At 44.1% G+C, this 26466-nt stretch overlaps 2 protein-coding genes across 3 annotated transcripts; both read left to right on the forward strand.

The window, feature by feature from the left end:
• Window positions 1-1456: 1456 nt before the first annotated feature.
• On the forward strand, window positions 1457-8435 carry ARL6IP1 (ADP ribosylation factor like GTPase 6 interacting protein 1). Its single transcript, XM_032983609.2, has 6 exons — window positions 1457-1586; window positions 3767-3900; window positions 5621-5740; window positions 6270-6387; window positions 7015-7099; window positions 7333-8435. The coding sequence occupies exons 1-6, from the start codon at window positions 1551-1553 to the stop codon at window positions 7449-7451; spliced, it is 612 nt and encodes a 203-aa protein (XP_032839500.1). The 5' UTR covers window positions 1457-1550; the 3' UTR covers window positions 7452-8435.
• An 823-nt stretch (window positions 8436-9258) lies between these two features.
• RPS15A (ribosomal protein S15a) lies at window positions 9259-13811 on the forward strand. Of its 2 annotated transcripts, none has more exons than XM_032983607.1 (5): window positions 9259-9321; window positions 10448-10585; window positions 10776-10855; window positions 12391-12476; window positions 13676-13811. In XM_032983607.1, the coding sequence occupies exons 2-5, from the start codon at window positions 10453-10455 to the stop codon at window positions 13767-13769; spliced, it is 393 nt and encodes a 130-aa protein (XP_032839498.1). In that variant the 5' UTR covers window positions 9259-9321; window positions 10448-10452; the 3' UTR covers window positions 13770-13811. The 2 variants fall into 2 exon arrangements, with proteins under 2 accessions (XP_032839498.1, XP_032839499.1); XM_032983608.2 differs by lacking the exon at window positions 9259-9321 and adding an exon at window positions 9565-9671.
• The last annotated feature ends 12655 nt before the right edge of the window (window positions 13812-26466 follow it).

Consider the following 26466-nt stretch of genomic DNA (forward strand, 5'->3'; position numbering starts at 1 on the left):
TAGACTGACTTGGGAGCTTGCAGTTGAAAGACTGGCTAGAATAGAATGAAACTGGTAGTGGTTGGAAATGATGGAAATACTTGCTGATGGCTTCTGTGGGACACTGTACATACTCCTAGGAACAGCAATGCATCATGCTTCTACGTGTTCTACATGCTTCGTCAAAAACCTAATCAGAATAATTGCTGGCATCGCTTCCTTGTGACATTAGTTTTTGTTTGAGCTGTACTGTAGTAAAACTACAGATTCTGAGGGTGGACTCCCCATTATTTTTAATTGGAAAATGGTACACAAAAATACTTAGCTTTTAGCAACATAACCATGAATTTAAAAGTTCTTCAGCAAAATATTTTTTACATACAATCTTGTGTGTGTGTGAAAAGCACCCTGTAGAAGATCAAACAATTCTGAACACATATTTCTTTGCTTTTACAGGGTCAGCCTTAGTCCTCCTCTTTTTTCTCTCCATCAAGCTGCTGAGCTGGGTTGGAAATGTATTGCAGTTTTAGTGCCAAAAACGATGTTTTCTTTACCCTCTTTTTGGAGTTGCATTACATCCTAGGGATTGTGATTAAGCTCATTAGCCTGTGTGACTGAAACATTTAGAAAGTTGAGTCAGAAAAACTATTTATAACCTAGTGCTTTTCTCCTGTGTCTATTCCCATGCTGTTTACAGCTTCTGAAAAAATTAAAGCAAGTTGTTAGACTTGCTAGGTAATGATTGTCGGTAGGTCAGGCAGTGGTGGTGTTCAGAGCTGTAGAACCTTCCTGTGAAATTGGGTTGTTTCATCGGTTTCCTGTGTGGCAATCTGGAACCCTCGTACCCACAGACTCTGGTGTCTGCCACTGACACACCGGCTGCTTTACGTCCGTCGTGCAATAAATAAATACCTGTGTTGGAAAAACTGTAAAACTTTATGTTAAGGTTTGTTGGCAAGTGCCTCTGGCGCCACATTATTTCAGGAATAATGGGGTATTTATTAGCCTTGGAACATTCTTGGTCAGAAGGTTCAGGGCTAGTTTGTTGGACATGTACACGTATGACGTATGTCAAGAAACGGTACTGTGTTTTTAGACAGCACATAATCCTTTATCTGCCTCCTAATAATCACACGTTCAGGTTGTAGGGGTCAGGCTATTTAAAACAAAAGCACTGTCCTTGACAGCCCTGGTGGGGAGGCGCCTGCGCTCCCGCCCCTGTGCCGGCGGGTGGGCTGCCGCCCCGCCGTTCTCGGCCGCGACGCCTCCGGGCCCCCCTCAGCCGCCCGCCCCGCGGCAGCCGGGCCCCGCGCCCGCTCCGGTCGCAGTCGCAATGCGACGGAGGGCGGGACAGCAGCCGCGGAGACCCCGCGCTGATTGGGCGGCTGTCGCTATTCGAATCCCACCAGCCAACCGGCTGCCGCCAGGGCGCGACGGGAGCTCTGCGATTGGTCCGTGCTGTTTCGAGAAGGCCAATCAGGGTTCCGGGAACGGCCGCAGAGGCTATAAAGTGCGGCGGCGAGCGGCCGCTGGAGAGGGCGCGGCCGGCGGCGGGGCGGGGGCTGTGCAAGATGGCGGAGGGCGACAACAACAGCGTCTACCAGCTGGTGAGGGTAGATCGGCGCTGGGTCCAGCCGCCCCTTCTGGGGCTGGCGGCGAGCGAGCGGCGGGCTCTGTCTCCCGGTGGCTGGGGAAGGGCTGGCTGTCCTTCGGCGCTGCGGGAAGCGCGGGAGCCAGGCCTGGCGGCGGCTTGCGAGGGCCGCCTCGGTCCCCGGGCTTATGAAATGCCGGGCAATTCCCTCCCTGCGCTCCAGTTTTGTTTCTGAAAAGTTCCCGTGCAGGCATCGGTTTGTGCCTTAGGGCCTGGCGGGGGCTGGGTTTGAGGAGGCGGCTCCGTGTGCCCTCCCTGGGAGCGGGCACGGCGAGCTCGTCATAACACCTGCTGTACCTGATGTGCAGGGCTTAGGTTTAATATTCATGTCTTTGTGTTTCAACATCCTTTGGTTGTGTTATCGAATGCTTCAGCGATGCAGGAGAGTAGCAGGAGCTGGATGGTTACCTTAATTTAAATGTCAAGGGTGGGCTCGAATACTGAAAAACTTAATATAAGGCTATGTATATTTATTTCTGTAATGGTAAACAACTGCCATGGGAAATGGGAAAATCGCTGTAAAAGCCTGTGAAGGAGTTAAAGAAGGGAAGCTTCTGCATGTATTATTGATCAGTGCTGTTTCTTGCAGCAGGAAGCTGTGCAGCCTGGGAGATGCACACTGCCAATGGCGCAGAGGTGGAAGGGAGGTTGGAATATTTGCAGAAAAAGTGCATGGAACTGTACTGCCAAAAATATGTGCAATGTTTGGGAAGGATGCCCTTTTCGGAGCAGAAGTTCATGCTTATGGAAACTTTGTTGTTTGATTAATGGAAAAACACTTTTGATGGATGGGGTCTGGAATGAAGGTGGTGGTAACAAAAGCTGACTTGAGTTTTCTTTACCTGGCCCAGTGGGAAAACAGCTTACAGTAGTTGTCCTTTTGGCTGACAGGCAGGCTGCTATTAATAATGATGTTATGTGCTAGTTTGTTTCCTGTTAAATTTTCTCTTGATTGTGATGTTAAATGCAGACAGCCAGAAGTAATAAAGCAAAACAGCTTGTCACAAAATGCCTTCTGGAAAAAAGCAGCTTTTCTTTTCCCCTCCTTGTGACAGTTTGTGTTTATAACATGAAATACATATGATAACTGGAACGTGTTCAGCAGCATGTCTGATAGTTTTCAACTGCCTTGGTTTTTTGGTCCTGAACTGTTGTTTTCAAATAAATATTTTCCAATGATTTCACACAAGAAAACTAAGCTTTACCGTAATAGCTGCATTCAGCTGTCCTTGTTACTGTGGTGGTGTCAGGCTTCTCATTTGAGTTAAGTGTAGCACACAGCTGAGAATGAAACCTGCTCTGCTCTTGCTGCACAGCATGTGTGCAGGTCTTGATGACTTTTTACCTCTTACTGCTTGGGCAGCGATCAGTTCTGTTCACAGTTACTTGAGTTTTGTAATCTCTGAGATACCTTGTCCCACTCAAGGGAAACTATTAAGCCATGTTAAATGTGGAACAGCTCAGGTGAACTGCTTAACAAGCTGATGCCAGAGCAATTAGGGCCTTCTTGCAGAAGGTGTGTAGGGAGGAATGTAGGAATAGTATAGGAAGAAGAGTTTGCCTCTGTCTTGGGCAACCTGTGGAAAAACTTTTTTTGCAGTCCAAATGTGATCAGTTAGAAACTTTTCTCTAATGTGGATTCTGAGTTTTTAATCCATCTTCCATATAATAAAAAATCGGTGTTGGACAGCAACTGAAAAGCTTCAGTTTAATGTGGTAGAGATGTCTTTGAAAATACATATATTTTAAATAGATCTCATGTTGCAGTGTTCCAGATGTTGACACTGAAAACTTGAGAGGTTTTAGCTAGATTTTAAAATTTGACTTTCTGCTAATCTGAGGGGAGGGAGTACAATAAATGGGAGATTGGGGGAAAGCACCTTGGCAAAATCTGGGAGGAGGTATCACTTGGTTTAATAATGTATTCTGATACTTTGATAGGATCTTGACTGTTTTGAAGTATCACTGCTACAGTGTAACTTAGTGTAAAACTTCCAGCAGTATTAGTAATGTAATTACTCAGAAAGGTTAATGATGGAGGTCTTTAATTATGACACTTTTTTTTAGCTACTTCGAGTGTGGGAATTAGTCTGCTACTCTGGTTAGTAACAAGAGTTTTCTTCTCTTTTTGTGTAGGCTTCAGAAACTGCTAGCTTGGAAGAGCAGTTGCAAGGATGGGGAGAAGTGATTTTGATGACGGATAAAGTTCTTCGCTGGGAAAGAGCATGGTTTCCTCTGGCATTGATGAGTGTTGTTTCCTTTTCTTTTCTGTAAGTAGTTTGTGGAGGGAGCCTAGAACACCATTGCACTTTCATGGCTGGTAGTAAACCTATTAAGTAAATTGGTAAAACATCTTTTAAAATCTAATAGGAGGGCTCTTATTCCAGGTTCTGTTTCTGAATGCACGTGAACTTTGTTGAAAAGAAAAACCTTAAGTATTGAGAACAGGAAGTAACACGAGTCACATTCTGCTCAGAGTGGGGGCAGTGCTTTCTGCAAAAGCTGTTTGCCAGCAATCGTTGCTGTATGTTCTTCATTGGTGCCTTCGTATTCTGCCCTCATCCTTCGTGTCCTACTTCTTAGTCAAATCTGGTTATCTCCTTTGGCTTTTTTCCCCAAACCAACAGCAAAATCATTATGGAAAACTTGTTTCCATAGGGCAAATTTTCCTATTCTGCATCTTTAGTGTGCTGTTTACAATGAGTTCAATTGGTTTTGCACAACTTGGTTTTCTACATTCTCTGTCCTGTCCTTTAAGAAAGGAGGAAAAGGAAAGACTGCAGGTAACTTTCAGCCAATAGGATGAGAGGATGTTGCCTGTCTCTGGATTGAAGATATGAAACTGCCTTGCTGGAGGCACTTGGATGTGCTTTTATATAACGTGGTTGTGGTCAAGATGACCCCAACCTAACTTGTACAGATAAGTGTCCGTGCCAGCTGTGGAGTTTGCCAGTTGCATGTGGTTTTGGAGTAAGGAGAAGAGGGGAGTTAGAGAAATGTTGAACTAGGTGAGGTGGGGATAATTGGTCTTCAGGCTAATATCAATTATATGGTCTTCAGCGGAGGTGAGGAGGATAGAAATCAAATGAACCTGAAAAGTAACTTTTAAAAGAAGTAATTAGATGAACTTCAGGGTATTCTGTTATAAATTTTGTGATTTATAAGCAGGAAAGATATTGTGTTGAGTAATACTTTGAGGAAAGAGAAGGAGCTACTTCAGATTCTGAATTGGTACTTCATCAAAAATGAACTTCAACAGTCATCACAATAGCACTGTGCCAGGTGTATAGAAAGACTGGCCTTGCAATGGACTGGGTCGTTTATTTACTTTCATTACTTCAATGTTCAGGAAGTTCTGTTAAATGCACATAAGTATCAGAGGGCACAGCTGAGCACTAATAGACACTTAGGAGATGAGCTGGTTCTTGTCCAGTACTCGTACTGCTGCATTTGAGTGATGGCACACTTAATATGTAGAAGCACAACACTGTCCTAATTGGGGATTTATGGTTCCTTGTCCAGAACAGGTTTGGTTAGCTCTCACAGGTGAGACAGAGCAAATGACAACCTGTGGTGGATCTGAATTCTGTGACTTAAGAACCAACAAGATTAGACCTTTCATTCTACCTGGTGATCTCATATGTTCACTCACTCATCCTCATCCCCTGGTCAGTGCTAAGTTCACTAGATGTCAACTTCTGAGAGAACAGTAATGATAAATTTTTACTTCTACTGAACTTCATACTATGCTTGCTCTATTGTATAATTTTCTTATCAATTACATTAAGAAAACTGTATATTTTAGTCTGTATTTCTTTGTAATAGTATTGAAGTATTTAAACCTTTTTCATTAGTAAAAGGAGCGAGTTTGAAAATTTTTTTGAGGTTGGGCAAGATGGTAGGTCTAATGTCCTGAGCCAGTCTGAAGAGGTGACTAAATATGTCTAATCTGAGCATCCAGAAATCATTTCTGTTATTTTTTTCCTGCAGGATGATCTACTACTTGGACCCATCAGTTCTTTCAGGTGTCTCCTGTTTCGTTATGTTCCTCTGTTTGGCTGACTATCTTGTTCCTGCTCTTGCACCTAGAATCTTTGGCTCTAATAAATGGTGAGGAAAGCTTGAATTAAAACGGTTTCTTGAGTGTAAATAAGTTATGAACTTCATCAAAATGGTTATTTTATAGAGTGACTGTAGTAAGAAACCAGCAAACTCTCTAATACATTAAGTGAGGACATTAGTAAGGTGTCCTTCATTCATCTTTTTCTAAAGGGTAACTACTACAACTTATCTTTATTGTTAATTTTCTTCTAGAAAAATAAGATTTTTTTTTTGAAGGGGTAGATACATTCTTTGCTCTCCTTTAAGGTTGCTAGTTAGTTCTGCTAAACTAGTTTAGTAATTAATAATAGATACTGAGAACTGAAATTATAAAGAAGGGTGTTGGATTGTATGTTTGGAAAGAGTGGCAGTAGTAAATAAGATGAAGGAAGAGTAATGCCGAGAGTATAAAACTAAGTGAAGCAAATACCAGGATAAATACTGGATAAATTTTTATTGCTGAAGAATCCTGTGGGAGATTTAAAAATTTCAGATGAAATATTGAATTCATATATCTGGCTTTTATCTTTAATAAAAGGACTACGGAACAGCAGCAAAGATTTCATGAGATTTGCAGTAATCTGGTAAAATCTCGTCGCCGAATTGTTGGCTGGTGGAAACGTCTCTTCACACTGAAGGAAGAGAAGCCTAAAATGGTATTGAATTCCAGGGGTTCATCTCTGTTGTTTTAAGATTTTATTTGTTTTGTTTTGTCTTAAGTGTTTTATCAGGGCCCGTGTTTTGCAGTTCTGGCTGTGACTTAGTACCAGTCATGTATCTTGTTCAAACCTGGAGTGGCAAGATACATGACTTTAAACTCTCAATACTGTCCAGTTAGGAGCATACCCTTGATATTAAAGCAAAGCTAAACTGGGCTCCTTTGGGTAAGTCAATTTTTGGAAATAAAACTTGCTTCTGGTGTACGCGAACTGTCCAAAAAACTAGATTTTAGTAATGTGTCATCTTAGGTACATGAACTGCTGAGTCCTCAAAACAGCTGCAAGTATGTCTGAGGCTGAAGTTGTGACAGTGGGGATGGTGTAATCTGCCTAAGGGATAGAAAAGAACTGTCATCCTGTAAAACTGATGGTCTGAAAGTAAATTAAAACATGCAATTGTAGACTCTCTAATCTCAATTTTAGCAAGGCTATGCATAGGTATTGCATGTGGAAGGACCAGCAATCTTCAGGTTAGTTTTAAATGTTGAAGTGTTGCCAGATACTGAAGGGAAGGGGGAGAATTCCCAACAGATCTGTGATAACTGGTCACTTTTCATTTTTTAGTACTTCATGACCATGCTTTTTTCTCTTGCTGTGGTTGCCTGGATTGGACAGCAAGTTCACAATCTCTTTCTGACCTATCTTATTGGTAAGTGTGCAGCATGCAAAACAGGAGTAACTTTTTTGTTAGCTGCCTGAAATGGTGTGAGGCTGGTAGGAGTAATTTTTGATTATATGCTTAGTGGGTTTTTTTTTTATCACAGGATTATATTTTTCTGTTTTCAAGCAGTTAATGGGGCTTAAGGGAAGCAAGGAATTGTGAGGTGACAGAAGCTTGTTAAAGGAGTATTAAATAATTCTTTTTTTTTTTTTTAATTCCAGTAAGTTTCTTGTTGCTGTTTCCTGGACTAAACCAGCATGGGATCATTACAAAGTATGTTGGAATGGCGAAAAGGGAGATAAACAAACTTCTCAAGCACAAGGAAAAGAAAAATGAATGAAGACTTAACTGCTATTCACTCTTGTAAAAGGTTTCCTTGGGAACAGTTTTTTGAGAATTAATGTATAATTAAGATAATAGAAGTTGTATTGCTCAGTGGCTTTATTTTTATTGGCTCCCCAATGAAGTGAAAATGTCACTCTAGCAACTGCTGTGGGTTTGTGTCTCTCTTGCTGTACTGACTAGGGTTCTGCAGCCTGCAGCTGATCTTATATGAAAGATCCTGACCTTTGATGTACAGAGTTTATTAAGTATCTTCACCAAACTAAGAGGTCCCATAAATAAATACCCCAACTTGAGAAACAGCAGAATTGTAAAGTGTGATAGCATTTCTGTGACTGCGGTAGTTTCACTGATCATTAATTTGTGGCTACAGCAAGTATGAAAGGCAGTTCTGAAAGCTTACACCTCTTGGAGGCTTGTTACTACTGATGCATGTGGAAGGAGGACAGTTGGCTGAGTAAGAGTGATTCATGGCTGCGGATGCACACCCAGAATCGGGGCAGAAGGTGATCCCGTTGTCTCACTGAACCTGTTTGCTTTTTTTAGCTGCATATACCAGATTATATGTTGAATAGGGGTCTAGAATATATAAATTTGTAGTTCAGTTACTTAGCTGTAGTGTGAATTTCAACTCATTGCACTGAGACTGTAGAAAATGAGTTAAGGTGTGTGTTACCTTAACATCTGATTGTTCTGAACACTGCTGTTGTTATGGAGCCATGTAGCAGGTTTGGTTTTATGAATGTTGTCTGTAATCAAAGTCACCTTGAATATGCTAGCTGCTTCTCTGTAAATAAGCCTGTCTGAACTGTTTGTGCTTTTCTATGACCTCTCCCTCTTTTTTTTTGAAAACTGAATTTTTTTCTTTAAAAAGCTAAAACCTGTGTTAATGCTTTTTATAAGTTTACTGTTATTAAAATGAACTCTCTCCAGTGTCTATTGTAACTGTTGAATAGGTAAATACAGGCTAAAGAGAAACTTCTGTAAGACTTGCTCTTTGTGAATGTACAGAGAATTGTGTAAATGTGTCTTTCAATCAAGAACAGGAGCTGGGAATGCTGTTTTAGTGCCATGCGGTAGTTCCGTGTGCAGCCTCTGAACAGAACACCACCTTTTGTTTGAAAGAGCTCATTGTAAATAGTAAAACTTCCACCAGCTGTGACGGTGCACTCGCAGCTCCTGCTGCGGAGGGGAAAGGCTGTAATGTCATCTGTGGTTGATTAACACTGGTAGAAGTGGTGGGCTGTGGGCAAACCGGACCTGATCGGTGACACTCGTGATGGAGCTGCTGCGGGAGGACCAGTGGTGACACAGTCCGTGGGGCAGAGCTGCTGGTGGCAGCCCCTCTACCCCCACACCGGCACCAGTTTTGGGGAACTGTACATCTGCTGTGGCAGCCCCGACAGCCGTCTTCCCACTTTGAGTTAGCGTGGGGTCGGAACTCTGCGCGTCACCTCGGACCTTCAGCTTCCTCTAACTTCCCCGTAGAGAGTAGCTGTGCCGTTCCCTGGCGTACGCGGCCTCGTTAAAACTTCAGTGGAAATCAGACGTGCCGCGAATTCTTCTCTTGTGTTCTGCCCTGTTAAAAAAAAAGGAAACCACCACGCACGCACGCACTCCCCCCGCGCAGGAGGCCGTACGGTTCCCGCGCTGTCTCGCCGTTGCTGTGTGGGACCCACAGGCGCAGCGCTCTGGTCGCCATGGCAACCCCGTCAGCGGCGTCGCTCCCGGCCAATGGGGTGTCCAGGCCTGGGGCGCCAAGCCTCGCGAGCTATTGCGGGGCGTCGCGCGCCACCCCGCGCCCATGGCCCTCCCATAATCCCGCGCGGGCGCCCGGCCTCTTCCTTTTCCGCCATCTTGCTGCGCCGGTGAGTGAGGGGTGCCGCTGGGTCCCGGCCGCCATCCGCCGCTTCCCGCCGGCATCCGGGCCCCGCCGCCGCCCCTGCCCGCCTCGCCGGGGCCGCGGGGCTGCGCCCGACCGGCCCGGCCCGTTTTGAGCTGCTGGCGTCTCCCCTCACGCACTCCGGAGCCTCCGGAGCGGAGGGTGGAGCGGGGCCCCCTCCTGCCTGTGGCTCCGCTCTCCGCAGGGATGCGCGGCGGGAGCCGAGGGCGGCGGCTGGCGCGGCGGCCGGGCCGGAGCGGTGGGAGGCTGGGCTGGGCAGGGCGCAGGGGAGCCGGGCCGCCGCGTCTGTGGACTTCAGGGAGTGAGAGCCGTGCGGTGAGGCCCGGGAGGAGGCGGCGGAGGGCTTGGGGAGCGGGCGGTGGGCTGCGCCCCGGGAGGGGAGGGGGCCCAGGGGCCTGCCCGCGCTCCTCTCCTGGACAGGAATTGCCCGGGCCTGCGCCTGGGCGTCCTTGGCGGAGTAGTAAAAGCCCTCGTGTGCCGCGGGACCGCTGGCCGTCTCGAGGGTGGCCCGGTGGCCCCGGGCAGGAGCCGCGTCCTGGCTGGTGCGGGCAGGGCGCCGGGTCTGTTGGCAAGTGGGGTGACAGTCCCGGGCCGTGCCACGGCTCGGGCTGGGCCGGGTGCTCTGGTCTTTATCGTGAGAAGGCAAGAGTTGATGTCCGGTTTCCTTTTTGGAGTGCTGTGTTGTTCTTGCATCTTGCAGTTTCTTTACAGATACGCAAGCTGAGCAGCATCTGTTATATTTAATACCATGTACAACCTAGTTTTTGAACAGGACTAGTATTGCATAATTGCGTTTTAAAGTCCAACGCAACTCACCTGGGAAAGGTGTCACTGACGAAATGTTGTCTAGCTGGAGTTTTATAAATCTTTGTGCATGTTGATAAAGCTAAGTTTAAATGCATCAGATTTCCTAACTTGTCGTGATAGTTGTGTATCCTCTTTTTAGCCTAAGAATGTTTTTTAAGGTTTAATGTAACTTTCTGTCAGTGTTAGATCTTTGAGGTCTAAAACCAGCCTTAAAAAATGTTTGCTGCTCAGTATTTCTGTGCTGAAAAGCTGGTGTACATAACTGCCTCTCCTCTTCCCCGCAGGCACCATGGTGCGCATGAATGTTCTAGCCGATGCTCTCAAAAGCATCAACAATGCAGAGAAACGTGGGAAACGCCAAGTGCTCATTAGGCCGTGCTCCAAAGTAATCGTCCGGTTTTTAACTGTGATGATGAAGCACGGTAAGTCTGGAGTGCACAGCACTGACTTGTTCCTCACTCGTGGTTCCTGTGGATGCTGTTGTGTTCAGGTGCTTTGTTGACTAAAAGTAAATCAAGATGCTTGGACTAGTTTTGTACAGCATAGTTAATTGAGTCGTATTAATGTAGCTAAGTATTACATATTTGATGTCTCTTTGCTAATCTTTTGTAGGTTACATTGGTGAATTTGAGATAATTGATGATCACAGAGCTGGGAAGATTGTTGTCAATCTCACAGGCAGACTCAACAAGGTAGGATTTGTTTTCGTGAATTCGTTTCTCTAAGAAGGTGTTTAAATGAGACTTTTATTCATGTTTGTCTGCTCCATTTCTGAAAGAACTACTTGTAAAGAGGGTGGTATTTACTGAATCCATGTACATGAGAGTAATGTGGGTATTATCAGTAGTTATCAAATGCTTGTTAATTTTTCTAGGTTCATAATGGTATGGTTGACTAATTACATTTATTTTAAACTCTGAATATGTAAGGCATATTTTCAGGGAAGGCTGATTGCAAGTACTGTGTGTTTCTCTCTAAAGACTTTCTGTCTACCTAGTGATTTCTTGGTTTCTTTGTTGTTTAAACTATCTAGAGGACTTGTCTTAAGAGATAGGAACCAAGTTGCTTTCTGGTTGATGTTTAATACCTGTAAATGTTGAGAAGACAAGCCTTTCTGCTGCTGTTAGATGGGCTTTGTTTGCAGTTGAGGGAAAGTTGAATGTTAGATTGGTGAGTGCTTTTTAAGTTCCTGGGGCATATGAAGTATTCATGTGTGTTTTGGAAATTTTTAAAATGCTTTTGTGTCAAAATACTGAGCTGTCTAGTTCTGCAATGACTTGGTGTGCATTATTGTTACCAGTTAAGCTATTTAAGTGAGAGGTGGTTCTTTAGGGAAGAAATAGAAAAAAATACTTGGTCAAAATATGTTCGGGGCTATCTCCACGATGAACAAATATTGCAGCTGAAAATTGCTTGAGCATAGTAAGCAGGGAATTCCAACACCACCCAAATGACTATTGTTATGTATCTATAATAAAGATCATGTATGTCAGAATGGAGTGTAGTGTTCCTTGAACTCTCCTGGGATGATTTTGTAACAGACCTTCTGGGGTGCAGCTGGTTATGATATTTCTCTCAATGGTTGCAATAAGGGAATGGTTGGTTCGTTCAGAAAAATGTCCATCAGTGCAGGAAGGTGTGCTGCTGTTTTGCACTTGGATATTTATTAAGATAATTGGAGCAAGTGAGGTAACTGAAGATGATAGTAGTGGTCATGGTCAGTAAGTAGTGTGATTAACTTGAAAACTTTGATAACTTCTATGCATGTTAATTTCTCCCTGTTTAAAATCTACAGGTATTTTTTGCGAACTGTGTATCATGATTAGTAGTAGAATATCCCTGAGTAACTGCAGGATTCTTGATTATATAGAATGCTTAATAATCTTCAGTGGTTTATAGTATGCTTTTGTGCTCGCCCAGGTCTAGCCATTGATTTGTTAGTTTAGCTTCAGCAGCAGTGTAAGTCACTCTGTTTAAGCAGGGAAGAGGAGTCAAGGCTGAGGAAATAACAGCTGAATAGCTGTGTGAGAGAGAGGCTCAACTTACCTGAGAGGAAGCACCGTTTCCTACTACAGGTAATGGAGTGTGCTTCTTAGTACTCTAATCTTTTGCTGCCAAAAATATTTTAATGCAGTTACTACATTCCTTCATCCAATGAATTGGAATGACAAATGTACAAATCCAGTTTATAAAGTTCTTCAGTTTGTAATGGAATTCTGTTTTATAGTGTGGTGTAATCAGTCCCAGATTTGATGTTCAGCTGAAGGATTTGGAAAAGTGGCAGAACAACCTACTGCCTTCACGTCAGTTTGGGTAAGTATGGAAGAGAGTTAAAGCCATGTTGTATGTAAAAAATTTGGGGTTCTTTATTATACTTTCATACTGCCTGAATTAGACTTGCCTGACACCTCTCTTCTCTGATCAGTCTGGAGGTAGATACCAGTCTAAAAATCCATCTTCCATATCAATACTTTTTTTAACCAGTTTTAAAGGGGCACTACTAAGCAAGGACCTATTTTTGCTTGGCTTTGGTAAACCCTGGTTTCACCATTTCGGCAGTTTACTGGGAAAATGGGAACTTGCTCTTACTCATTTTGATTTTATTAGTGGCCATTTATTGATGGGGGAGGAGCCTTGCAAGTTACCTGGTCAATGGAAGTAGATTCTACTACTTTAATTTAAATTTCCTGATTGTGTATAAATTGACTAGATGTTAAGTTTTGAGAGACTCCGTGCCTATGTTAAAGAAACCTCTACAACACAATTTGCACCAGGATGACAGAGCTGTAATAGTCTTCAGGGGCTCAGCCAGGCTGTCCTGTCAAAGGCAGGATTAACGGTTCCTTGTCATTTCTGTGCTTAAAGCTCCAGGGATAAGTTGCTTGCTTTAGCTGTACATCTATAGCTTGCTAGTATGTGTTGTCATATTGAGATTTTTAAGAGTATTTATGGAATGGTGTAACAAGAGGTTCTCAGACATGAAGCTATGTGGATGAAGTGTGCTGATAATCCAAATTTTGGCATTCACAAGGACTAAGGCTGCTTCAGTTGTCAGTCCACATCCAGATACTCATCTGCATCAGTGCACTGTGTTCAAAACACTGAGAGACAGAGTGCTCAGAGTTGAAGAGCTGTCTGGCACCATGGCAACTCTGCCTCCTGTGAAGAAAAATGTCTGCTTAAAATAGAAGCAGACTTTGTCTAGAAACTGTAGAGTTGCTACTGCTACAACAGCTAAACTGATTTTACAGTGGGAAAGCACAAGAAAACTTATTGCTGAGACTTAGCAAATATTTGGAGAACAGAAGCCTATAAATGTCCTTTGTGTGCTGCAGAGTTGTAATTGTGAGAGGAGTTTCTTTTTCATTGTCTGATAATCTGATCTTACTTCCGTTAGGCCCATTCTTACAGATACAGATCTTACTGTTGTAATACAGAATGAAGTTAGCGCTCTCAGCTCTGCACAAGCGTAGAACAAAACGATAAGCTGAACATTTGTTCTTTCTTAACAGGTACATTGTACTGACAACCTCAGCTGGCATCATGGACCATGAGGAGGCTAGGCGAAAACACACAGGAGGCAAAATCCTGGGATTCTTTTTCTAAAACTTGTAAAAAAAGAGGATACTAATAAATTGTTCAAATGGACTGTGGTGTTTCCAGTCGGTATTTTAATGACCTCGAACACTACCTGTGATAGTGCTTGTAGCAGACTGCTCTTCAGTAGTCCTCTGTCTTTACTGCAAATGGCGTTTGGGTTCCACACCATCTCTGGTCCACAACTTTTTATTTCTGTTAATGATCTAACATACTTTTAATAGTTACAACTTGAATGAGTTACAGGTCTCTATACAGAATGACGTCAGCAGGGGAACTCTGATGTTAAACTACATGCTCAGCTATCAGGCAGTAGGATTGTTCTTTGGTGTTACATGTGGCTAAGGACACACGTTTATTTATATGACTGTAGGTTCCAATTTTGGCTAAATAATAGAAGATGTCTTGCTGCCAGAAGGTATTTTCTGTTTATGGTTTAAAAGGTTATGAGATACGGGATTGTGGAATAATTAATTAAGATGGTTGAAGTTTGATTTCAGATCACAAATTTGTTTCACATCTTACAGTGAAAAGAGTAACAGGTAGAGGGGTGAATAACTTTTTTTTTTTTTTTTCCCCCTTAAAATTTCTGCTTTGAAAGTTTTGGGTAGGGTAGTTGCTGTGCAGCTGCTTTGCATGTTGCCATGAAGATATAACTGGGATTTCATTGAAGTTTTGGAGTGAGGAAATAAGGATATCTGAACTTACAGGTGGTGAATATTTAGTATTGAATGAGTTGTTGGTCTTTGTTTTATGCATGACAGCTTAATGTACTTAATACAGAAAAAACAGATTTCTTTCAAAGAAGAGCAGAGGGCAGGTGACTACAGCCGGAGAGGTACTTGCAGATGGTAGAGAATGGGAAGCAAGCTTCTGGGCTGATTGCATTGACCTTTCCATAGCAGTTGGAAATACCTTGCTTTATTTTGCTTTGCTTAGAGTCTTTATTAGGAAGGACCCTATTGAAATGTAGCAAGCCTGTTTCAACACACTTTAAAACAGCTGTTGAATTTGTGGTTCTTTTGATAGAAACCATTGGAAACAGTTTTCCTTCTTGAGTTACAAGTATTGTGCCTTGGAGGTGATGGTTCATCACGGAGCTTTTCAGAGAGCCTTGGGATGGAAGTGACTGTCTTCAGGCACAAAGTCTTCATAACTATGTAACCTGTTTCAGTTCAGTCTATTACTTTTATGGCGGAATGGGGAAGGTGGTGCTTCCTGCTGAGCAAACAGGTCTTGACTCTAGACAGCACAGTCTTGCCTAACATCCGGTTCTACTCTGAGGAACAAGAAGCTAGCAACAGAGCTGTGACAGAGTGCTTACTGTAACTGTTCTGGTGGTGTGCACTCGTATCCTGTAACAGAGACTTGCAGCTTGACTGGGAAGAGCAGGGGAATAATAAAGAAGGCTAGTTTTACCTGTTTTGTCTGTCACATGCAGGTTAATGTCACAAAGTATAGATTGCAGATGGCATCAAAACATTCAAATGTGATCAGTATGGTTCTTGGTTTGATTTGTAACAAATTTGCTTACCTGATGATAAAGATCTTTATGCTGAATTACAAAGACTAGTTACAAAGTCAAGAGAAGTCTGTTGTGACCCCTTTTTTATTGTCAAGTTACTCTGTTACAGGTTTCATTTTTATATCCTTAATGGAGATAATTCTGCAGTACTAAGCACTGATACACACAGGAGCGAGCTTTTGCATTTCTTGCTCAGAGTAACCCTGTAGATGTATCAAGATCCCACTGTTCCTTTTTATAAAGCCTTGTTTTTTATCAGTTCAGAATAGAACACATTTCTGATACCTGATGGAAGGGCAGTGATGCTTTAAGCCTTCCTTTAGATTAATTTACTATGGCTTCAAGTTCCCTCTTAGTTAGACATTGGTGTTTTAAACCAATTGTACAGGACACACGCATCAGTTTTTCTGAACCAGTTTACCTCTTGTGTATGTCCTTTACTACCACAGAGACCTCTGAAGTAAGAGAATTTGTGATAGTCTCGGTGGACTAGTTGGGAATAGACTGTTAACTTATTTCATGAGCCAGCCCAATGACTTCTGTAGCTCCAGTGTAAAAAGAATGACTTGGAGGGAAGCATGCATCAGCGGATGCACCTTTTCCAGAGTATATCTAACACATGTAACTACACACTGGCTTGCCTCATGGGGAAGTTGATGCAGCTGGTGAGTTCATAAGATCATATCTGAGCTTGCAGCTCACTGATGAGAGCTTTGCTCCTGGGCAATCGCTGCTGGCAGAGATCCAAGGAACCTCTGAAGTGGGACTCGGGAGCTGACACACAAGACAATGGCATGCCCCATAACACAACTTTTTAAAATGGGTTTGCAGAAATGGTTATTATCAGACATGTTTAAAATCTGAAAGTCTTATTTTTTTATGCTTCAGTGATGTTTTCTGAGCTGAGGGGGTTGGCCTTGGGAAAGCAGTTTGTAGGTAAAAGTTAACTATGATTTTGGGTAATAAAAGGGTTAATAGGGATTGAATAGGGAAAATGGCACAAAGCTGAAAACGCAATACAGGTCACAACTTGCAATCAAGGCCAAGTGTTACTTTAGAGAAAGTGTTTGGTACCTGTGGAGTAGAGGGATGTTAGTGACAGTTGACTGGAGTCCCCTATGGCAAAGGCAGTTGATCTTCATGTGGGGAAAACTGGGAGGGTGGGTGACAGCTGAGGGCAGCGTCTGTGCTGCAAACCCCTTAGTTACCAAGCTTCACCTCTGATACTGTCCTGGGTACTCTGCAGTCTAACTTTGAATGAGTCTGGAAGTGGCTGTGTCACTGCCATACCTGTCTAGATGGCGAGAGAAGTCTTCGCCATTTGGCTGGAGGTCTGCTTCTGCTTGCTACAACAACTCTGGACACCTAAGGCTGCGTGAGCACGGCTGACTGCCTGAGAGGCTGGTCGTATTACGGTATGGATAGTTATGGTGATGCTGCACTGCCTGTAGTCCCTTCTTGCCTGCTTAGCTGATCACAAGGAGGTAAGCTTCAGTAGTCCTAGTCACAGGTGGTAAAACAGGGTCGGAACTAAATTAAGTTGTGAAAATCACTTAAGTCAGAATTAGGTAGGAGAGAGTTGGTGGGGTACAGCCTGGTCTCACTTCTGTCAGATACATGATCTGTATTTCCAGATGCCAATTGCTGTTACTCCGTATGCTATTGTTTAAGAACAGGATAAAATGTCCCATCCGCCTGCTATGCATTAAGAGAAATACCTAAGTATTATTGCAGTGGGAAGTTGTCAACAGATGGCAGCATCCGCCTTCAAATTGCTGGAGACAGGGTGATCTGTGTGAGGAATCCCAATAGGGCTTTGGCATTGCTGCTGCTCTCCCTGCTCCTGCAGAGCTAAATATCCTGACTTCTGTACTCTGGTCCACAAAGATAATTTTTTCTGTCTTTGATGCAATAGAGCCTGATTTAAGATAATATGGGAGATGAGAATAAGTATGGTGCTTCAAAATGCAGTGACAGGGTAAAGAGTCTGGTGCGTGACAGTGGCTTCACTGGAAATGCACTTTCTCCTACTTGTCCTTTTGTTTGTTTTTTGTGCCACAGGTAATTCAGTCAGCTCTGTTCCCCTGAATGGAGTGTGTTTTGTTTCCCAAACTTCTGTGTCACTTGCACCAGAAATGCAAACAGTAATTGAACCTTGATCTCCAATGCCTGAACAGTTATCTTAGTGACCCTTGCACACCTACTGGTGTCTAGGTGAAAGCCAGGAGTGACAGACAAGGGTGTGTGCAGCGGTGCAGCAGAAAGCTGGGAAAGAAAATGGGCCGAAGTGGTGAGTGAGGCTTTAGAACTTGCCCCAGCAGATTTGGCACTGAGTAGTTATTTCACAGCAGAGAAAGAATGAGAAGTTGCTCATGGCTGGTGTGGGGTCCCTGACTGCAGGGTGCAGGATCAGGAAGCACAGAGATTAACTTGTCTGGATGTGCAGATGAGGCTAATGGTGTAGGATAGGAGACGGCATTTATTTTTAATGGATCCAGGACTGCCAAAGCTATTATTTTGGGGCTTTTAATTAAAATTACATGCTTTCAAACGACAACATTTTTTGTGTTTTGTCTAATGCTAATTTAGATTTAAGACAACAATTTACTGTTCAGTGTCTTACTGCCAATTAACACAAATATCAGGCTCTCGGCAAATATCTGGATGGATTTAACCACAGTTCAGTCCAGAGGACTATTCTAATATAGCAAAGAGTTTCAGAAGCTGGTGTCCTCTGTTCTCGCTCATGCTTCTGATGCTTTCCTGCTCAAGTGCTGCCGTTTTACTCATGCAGTTCTATTTTAAAAGAGAATTATCTATTTTTCTCTTAATTTTCCTGCTGTTCACCATCTCCTTGCCATGGTACATTGTATTTTGACTACTAGCTTGTGACCTGGATTAATTTGGTTTTGTTTACAAATATTTTTACAAAGAGAGAAGTGCTGACCTAACAAGTGACAAGAATAACTGGGTAAACTTTATTGCTTGATGTGCAAAGGTGCATCTTCCACTGGGGGAAAAAATAAATTCCATTGACCTTCTTCTGCTCTTCTCAGATGATGCGAGTGAGGATGTCTGATGGCATAAAACTTTCCACTTAGTTTTAAGTTGATCCAGTCTGGTTTATTATATGAGATATGTAGGAATAATATCATAAAACCACTAGAAACAGAGGAGAACTTGTACAAAGAAATATTGTGGCTCTGGTGAAGGTAATGAGTTTTGACCTTTGCTAGGATCACTCTTAATGTAATCAGGTAGTGCTGGTATCCAGCTTTACCTAGTGATTACCCATGGTTTCAGAAGCTGTCCTGGCATTTTTGATCTGACTGTACTGGGTTTAGCATCCACCAAGTGATTCCTACTTAGTGTGTGGCTGCTAACTCGAAACTATGTATATTTGCATAAGGAGCACAAATTAAAATCTACTGCTGGAGTGCTGTGATGCACAGGGCAAGTGCACTGCATTGTTGGGAGAGTGTGAGCACAGGCAAGCAGAGGTAGCAGCCGCTGGGAATTTCACCATCTCCAAAAGGGTTACAGCTCCACCAGGACAGGCTGTGCCAACTGGATCTTGTCTCATGCAGTACCCACAATGAAAGGATGGGCAGACATTTGAGTAACAACTAAATTACAACCTGGTAAAATGTGATACTTGTGATATCACAGAATCCTAGAATTATAGAATCCCAGGGTGGAAGGGACCTCAAGGATCATCTAGTCCAACCTTTCTGGCAAAAGCATGATCGAGAAAAGATGGCCCAGCATCCTGTCCAGCCAAATCTTAAAAGTGACCAATGCTGGGGAATCCACCACTTCCCTGGGGAGATTATTCCAGTGCCTGGTTGTTCTCATTGTGAAAAACTTTCCTCCTGTGTCCAATTGGAATCTCCTCATCAGTGTCTTGTACCCATTACCCCTCATCTTTTCCATGTGGCTCCTTGTAAAAAGGGAGTCTCCATCTTCTCTGTAGCCACCGTTTAAATACTGGAACATGGTGATATGGTCTCCCCGAGGCCTTCTCAAGGCTGAACAAGCCCCATTCTCTCAGCCTTTCCTCATAGAACAAGATGCCTGGGTCCTTGATCACCTTTGTGACCCTCCTCTGGACCCTCTCCAGCCTGCCCACAGCTTTTTTGCACAGTGGGGACCAAAACTCAACAGAGTGTCCCAGGTGTGGCCTGGCAAGCGCTGAGTCGAGTGGGGTAATGACTTCTTTATCTCTGCTGGTGATGCCCTCATTGATGCAGCCCAGCATCCCATTTTCTTTCTTTGCTGCTGCAGCCCACTGGTCACTCACACTGAGCTTGTTGTCCACCGGGACCCTCAGGTCCCTTTCCACAGAGCTGCTCCCCAGCCAGGTAGATCCCAGCCTGTGCTGCACTGATGGATGATGTTTTCCCACCATCCAGCAGTGTAAGACCTTACACTTGTCCTTGTTGAGCTTCATAAGGTTCTCGCCAGTCCCCTCTTCCAGCCCAGCCAGGTCTCCCTGCAGGGTGGCTCTCCCTTCCCAGGTGTCCACTTCCCCACTCAGTTTGGTATCATCAGCAAGCTTCATCAGGGTACACTTGATCCCATCATCCAGATCACTTACAAGGTATTAAATAGCATTGGGCCAGGAACAGTATTTTAGTCATGCTTGATCTGTGTAACACAGGTTTCAGCTGGGTGCTGGTGCTTCGGTGTACTGACTCTCTTTGGTGTGCTAGTTTTCCTTTAGGAGAGAAATGGATTTCCTTAATCACTTGATGCATGTTCCAGCTGGAGTTTCACTGGCTGAAGGTGGAGCAAGGAAAACCACAGGCCAAAAAATTTATGTAATGTAAAAGTGAGGAAAATAATCCTTGTGTCACTAAGACAATTGTTCCACCTTATAAAATCTGAGTTGGGAATTAAGTCCAGAAAAGACAGTTGGTTATCTTTCCTGACCTTGATATAACAAGAGGCCCCAGACCTCATTCCTGTTTAATTTCACAATGTTTAGTTCTTTCTGAGTGTGAGGGAGCAAACAAGAACAGGAGGGTATGCTAGTGGTGAAGCTGCCTATACAAATGGAGCAAAGCTATGATGACTACTCCCAGCAAGCATCAAGCAAGTTAAAATCCCTTTTGCAAAATTAATGATGTGCTGGTGACAAGCCTCAGTCTAACAAGGTAATCAAATTCACATCTGCTTTCTTCAATAGACTAAATGTAGCTGACTGCTACAGCTGCGTTGTGCCCTACAACCCTGTTCTCCCTCCTTCACATGCTCTTTGTGACACTCAACTGTTTAAGCAAAGCCTCTAGGGACATGTATTTTGTTCTTGGGTTGGCATCAAGGCAATAGTCATTGCGCAGTTGTAGTTGATCAAATTTTAGTGCCATGCAACAGCATAATGCAGCAGGACGCTTGAGGTCAGGCAGCTGAAAACACCCAGCAACCACCACTTATGCTTTTTATAGTGACATAAAACGTTGTTAAAGTGGATGCCAAATGGTCTATAAAAGCAAATGGGTCAGGTGCATATTTAATGAAACAGGTAGCTTGTTCCCCCTGTTCTGGGCTGTAATTCTGATCCTCGGGACATTTCATCTCATCAGTCTTGTGACTGAGTTGAGAATAGTGATGCTGTTGGTGCAGTTGTGCTGGTGGGATGGACGTGGGCCTTTGCTTTGGGATTAAAAGGGCAGGATTTGAGTTCCAAGTATAGTTGAGTTACATTTTATTGAGGGTTTTATCTGCTAGTGCTGCACTGAATCATTGCGTATGCATTCCTTCAGTATTGTCTGCTTTTGGAGAGAGTGCCCTAGCAGGGGATGTGACCCATCCCAAACTTTCTGTCTGCCAAGGAGGTGCTTTTCTTCACGAGTTGGGAGTAGTGTTGTGTGAGGGCAAGCCATAGAAATGGAGAGAGTTCCTGCTACTCCATAATCCATTGCCATTCCCTCTTGGGTCTTTACCGCTTATAATCAGGAGTAGATTTGTTTCATATTTCATTAATTTTATTTATTGTTCCCACTCTGTAAACACATCATGCTACCCATTCTGCAGAAAACTGGTTTTCCAGAAGTTTGCAGTCCCCTGCCTGTGATCTCTAGATGTCTCTCTTGCCCTAATATAAGAAAATGCGAAAAAGGCAGGAATAACAAAACACTGGGTATGTGATCTTGGATAGAAATGTGTATGTGCAACACCCCTCCATTTTCACCTCCCCAGCTAGATTAGCGTGGGATTTGCCCCTTCTGTTGTCGGGAATAAATGTGGCATAACCATTCCTGTTGTATTCCACTGATGCAAGTAAATTTTGCTTTCAGCTGGACCAAGCTGTAAGCAGGAAGGAGCAAAGATGTATCTAGGAGCAGGAGAAAAGCAGGTGACAGGTGAAGTTAAAAGAAAACCTGCTGCTGTAACCCACCTCTGGTGTACTTTCCCAGTCCCATTAGCGCTATGGATGGAGCCTAATTGGTGTTGGGTCCGTTGCTTTGTGCAGTATAAGTTTGTTTTAAAAAGCAAAGTCCAGGAGCATCAATGAGAACTTTAGGTTTTTAGTATCTTTACAAATCAGGACTTTAACCATAAAAATGAAAATAGTTGTGGGGAAAATTAAAGGATTATTTTTTCCTTTTCTCCCTACACCTCTGCAATTCACATGGATGCTTGTCTCCTCACTTGCAGTAACATGCCCAGGTGTATTCTTGCATAACAGGATCCTCGACATACAATCCACAAGTCTGCGTGGGCTGGTAATTAGCGCTGGCCCTCATTCAGTCCTTGAGATTCATTCCTTAGGGCAGCAACATTAGCCCCTCAGTTAAGCATCTGTACTTCTCGGATTTGCAACCACTTTTTCCTTGCTTCTGGAGGCTGTGGGTCCCAGAGCTGACTGCAGACATCGCTTATGTTTGCGTGGAGATTGCGTTTGTTCTGGTGTGGTTGGGCAGGTGGCTCTGTCCCTACTGGGCAGATGTCAAAGCCTTGTTAGTTTTCCATGACCAGTTGAGAATTTCTGCTCAGTTCTATTTTTGGTTTAATGTGAAAAATAATTATAGTTCAGCCCAGGTAGTGGGAGTTTCTGAGTTTGGTGTGATGCCTTGCTTACTGTTTGTGAAGCATTGTCAGGCAAAAGATGAGATGTGCATGGTAGGACCACTAAATTCATCTGCTACCTGCCAGGCAGACATTTGCTATGGGAGGGAAGCAAAAATCAGGAGACTGTTTTTAGCTCTGAAATACTTTTCTTGAATGACATTCAGTCCTTGCCAGCCTTTGATGAGCAGAGAAATAATCCCTGAAGGGAACAACCAGAGGTGCCTGGATCTGTGCTCAGTTGCTGGCAGCTCCTGGCGTGGCTGTGGGAGTGCTGGGGCAGGTTGGGGAGAGGCAGGCACCGGGAGAGAGGAAAATGCACACGGGGTGGCAGGGAGCTGGAGTCAGCAGTGCAGAAATGTATCAGAGCTTGAGTAAAAATGAGGCCATTTCCTGATACAGACCCAGTCCTACAGTATAGGGCATGGGGCTGAGAACCACAAGCCCATTGCAGGCCAGGAGGCAGCCCTGTTCCCATGCCCAGGTGGGAGAACTCAGCTTGCAAATTGGCAAAATACGAACTCAGTGCTGGTAGGTGGTGGCTCCAGAAATAGAAAGATAGTGATAGCAGATAACACTCCCTGATAGCTGAAATGAAAAGAATTAAACTGTACAAAAGTGTGCTTTAATTGCTTATTCTCTCCTGTCTGCTTAAATCACTAGAAATAAAGGTCTCCTCTTTAGTGATGAGCAGTTCCAGGCAGAACAGACGTGATGGGGGGAAACATGTTTGGAATAAATACTGATGTGAATGACACTTATTAGCTACAGTGTGGCATATTTATTTCTCTGTAGTTAGCATAATAGCACAGCTTGAAATGAGAAGGGTTCTTTACTTGTGTCTGTGTGTGCGTGCGTAAAAGTAACAATGGATTGTTATGGGCAGAATGCAGATGATTTTCCTGTCTCTGCAATTAGCACTGATGTTTGGATGACATAATTTGTTGTGGGAGATGAGTGAGTGGCCTAAGCATGATGTGCTTTGAGAAAATCTTCCCTTTCTTGTGTCAAATGGGAGACAAGTAAGACAACAGCACAAGAAGCTGGTTCTTTTTCCCTGTCTCCATGCCCTATGGTGGCTCTGCTCTCCTCTTGGGTGCTGTAGCATTCCTACAAGGGTGAGACACCCCTTGTCAGGCCCCCTGGCAGCCTGGCTGCAGCCAGCAGCCTTACTGAGCTCTGGCTAGAGTGGGAGGAGTGTGGAAATATTCCCCACAGGAATTTCACTGCAGAAGTGTGGGTGGATGGGTGAAAGCTTTATTGTCTTCTGAAGAGCTGGGTGCTCCAAGTGGAGTTTGGTGATGGAGATAAGGTTGGTTGCTTGAATGTGCAGGCTACCTGCCTTTCTGTTAACGGGAACCTGCTTGTCTTATTCTTGTCTTGCTTTTCTGTACTTGTGTGCCTAGTGCTTTCAGGTGCCCCCATACCTGAAGTGGTGTTGGAGGCTCTGCAGGAAGGTGTTTGTGGCTCAGTTTCCCAGAGCCTGCTCGGTCAAGCTGGCTGTATCTGGGTCTGGCAGCCCTGCTGCTGCCCTGCCCCTTCTCCTGTCATGGAGTCTGGGGTTTCTCTCCCTTAGAGAGCAAGAGCCTGCAGTAATTTTAAAAGCATTGACCAGTTCAGTGAGGGCTTCCTGCTATGGTTGCCATTTCTTCCCTAAGTTTCTGTAGGGAGGGAAGGAAGGAGGAAGGGAAAGCTTTGCTGAGGGTCTGTGTGTTGGGCAGACACTGGTTACCAGCCAGCATGGGGCAAAGGGCCCCCTTGCAACAGCTTCTGGACAAATCTCTTAGCACTCGAGTGGGTCAGCAGGCATCATCTCTTGGAGTTGTTGCTTTGCAACAGCAGTAAGGTTTCTCATTTCTTCTGCAGGCTTTGTAATGTAAGAATGTGTGGAAGTGGACAGTCTTAGACCTTTACTGTCCTGTATAAACTTTGAGTGAAACTGGCTGATGGATTGCAGAGCTGCTTGGGGAAGGAAAGACAATAGGGTAGACAGACAAAGGGACTGTCTGAGCTCTGTTTCCTTAAGAAAAATCATGAGGCATTTCAATTGAGGAGCCAAGAGCTTCTCAGGTAGCTGTGAATGCTGAGTACTGTCTCAGGAGCCGTCTTGGAAGCCTTTTTGTTGAGGGGTGTAATTATACTGTGGCAAAAGCATTTACTTGCCAGGTATTTGCCTGCCTTATTTGTACTGTATTCTTCCATTGCTGAAATATAAGATGAAAAACCTTAAGACGTATGCCTGAGAGTAACAAACTTTCCATTCTTTCTAAGTTTGCTTGATTGAGTGCTTGGTTTAGAAATACCACAAAGGTGCCAGGCCATTGCTTGAAATATCTCATTACCAGGTGTCAGGCTGCTTATAACTTTCACTCAGGGATTGTTGAGGGTTTTTTTCCTCTTGGTCTTCTAATGAAAATGCCAAAGGGGGAAAAACTATTACAAAAAATAAAAAAATGCTGCTTTGATTGAAAGTAAAAATGCTGATCCAGCAGTGGCTTTCAATAGTTCTTGCTCTATTCCGTTGCCCTGACTATATATTATTTCACAAGCCTATGGGATGTTGTATGGTGTGAGGGTCCTGTATGGGCACAGACCTTCTGGCTTTCAGCAGATTGGGAGGTATTGCAGAGCTGAGAGATGAGCAGGTAGTTTATTTTAATAAAGGGACCTGACATATAGGCAGGGAGGAAAAAACTCAGATGCTGAGGATACAGCACCGACTCGGATGAAGTCAGACAAGTATCCCTTGTAGGACATGGGCAGCATGGCCAGCTGAGGGGATGAGGACCTTTTTGGATCATTTGTGGTTGCTGGTGACCTGTGACAATGTGGGGACACTGGTGTAATGCCTTTCCCTTCTCTTACAGGGTTGTCTGCTCCTCTAGCTTTTGGTGTTAGCACAATAAGTGATATGAGAGATCTTATAGCACTACCAGGCCCTGTGTAATATGTGCAGAGGACCAGTGAGGCCCCTGTGGACCTGTGAAAGGTGGCTGAAGAAGCAGCTGAGAACTGGTGGTTTGAAGCATGAGCAGGCAGCAATGGCTCTGGAAAGGAAATGCAGGAAAGACTAATGCAGAATGTTGCTGGAGAGGCTGGGGAGGGCATATCTCTTCTGCCTGAAAAGAGGAGGAAGGTGCTTCTCTGGAGACCTTAGTCATGGTTGGAGAGTCATGTGGCAACTTCAGAAGCCTCCTGTCATGGAGAAGATGGTGCTCTAGAAGGACAGTCTTCGCCAGTTCTAGCTCCTGCCGACTTTGGGTGGCATCGGGATCTGTCTTTAGTCCTGGACTTCAGCAGTGCTTCCCTGCTACCTGGGCATCTCCCAGTGCTGGCAGCAGAAGAGATGGTTTGAGGATCTCTGTGTCACACTGGAGAACATGCTGTCAGGGATGAAAGTGTCACAGCTTGTGTACCAGCACCTGAATGTACTAGCTATTGGGAAGCCTGTGATTCCACTGCTGTCTCTGTGAGGCATGTCCTGGTGCAGGAAGGTCCCTGCTGCCTGGGGCATGCAGACAGAGGTGCTTGAAGACACTGTGGTAACACAGGCGGGGAGGTCACGGTGTCCCAGAGCAGCCAGCATTTGTGGGAGGTTTCTGTGATCCTCTCCAACATTCAACCAATTGCTCTTTTAGGCCTGCCAGAGGCTGCAGTCCCCTCCTTATAGCAATGCTGGCACATTCCACAGCAGGGAAAGGGAAACTTGGAGACGTGGCAACCAATTTGCAAATAATAAAACACTTAAAGCTATACAAAAAACATCTTGCATGGAAAATCAGACAGGGCAGGAAAAACAGCACTTACCATCAACATAATGCAGCTGAAATCTCTTTCTTAGAGATAATCATCTCTGACTCCAGCAGTAAAAATAAAGGACAAAAGCTGGAAGAAGCCAGAAAGCATGGTTGTGGGAGTGAATCTTGGTGAAATGAAAATTAAAAACACAATGAAAGGCATAGAATTGCCTTAAGTAAAAACAGAGCCGTCTGCCTAGAACAACAACTGAGATTATATGGGAAGCACATGGGGGTGTGGGGAACTGGGCTGAATGTGGAGCTGCAGTGGGGCTGGTGCTGTGCCAGTGCTCAGCTGTGAAGGAAGAGGGTG

Source organism: Tyto alba, unplaced genomic scaffold, assembly GCF_018691265.1.
Source record: "Tyto alba isolate M040663 unplaced genomic scaffold, T.alba_DEE_v4.0 Super-Scaffold_28, whole genome shotgun sequence".
Lineage (NCBI taxonomy): Eukaryota > Metazoa > Chordata > Aves > Strigiformes > Tytonidae > Tyto > Tyto alba.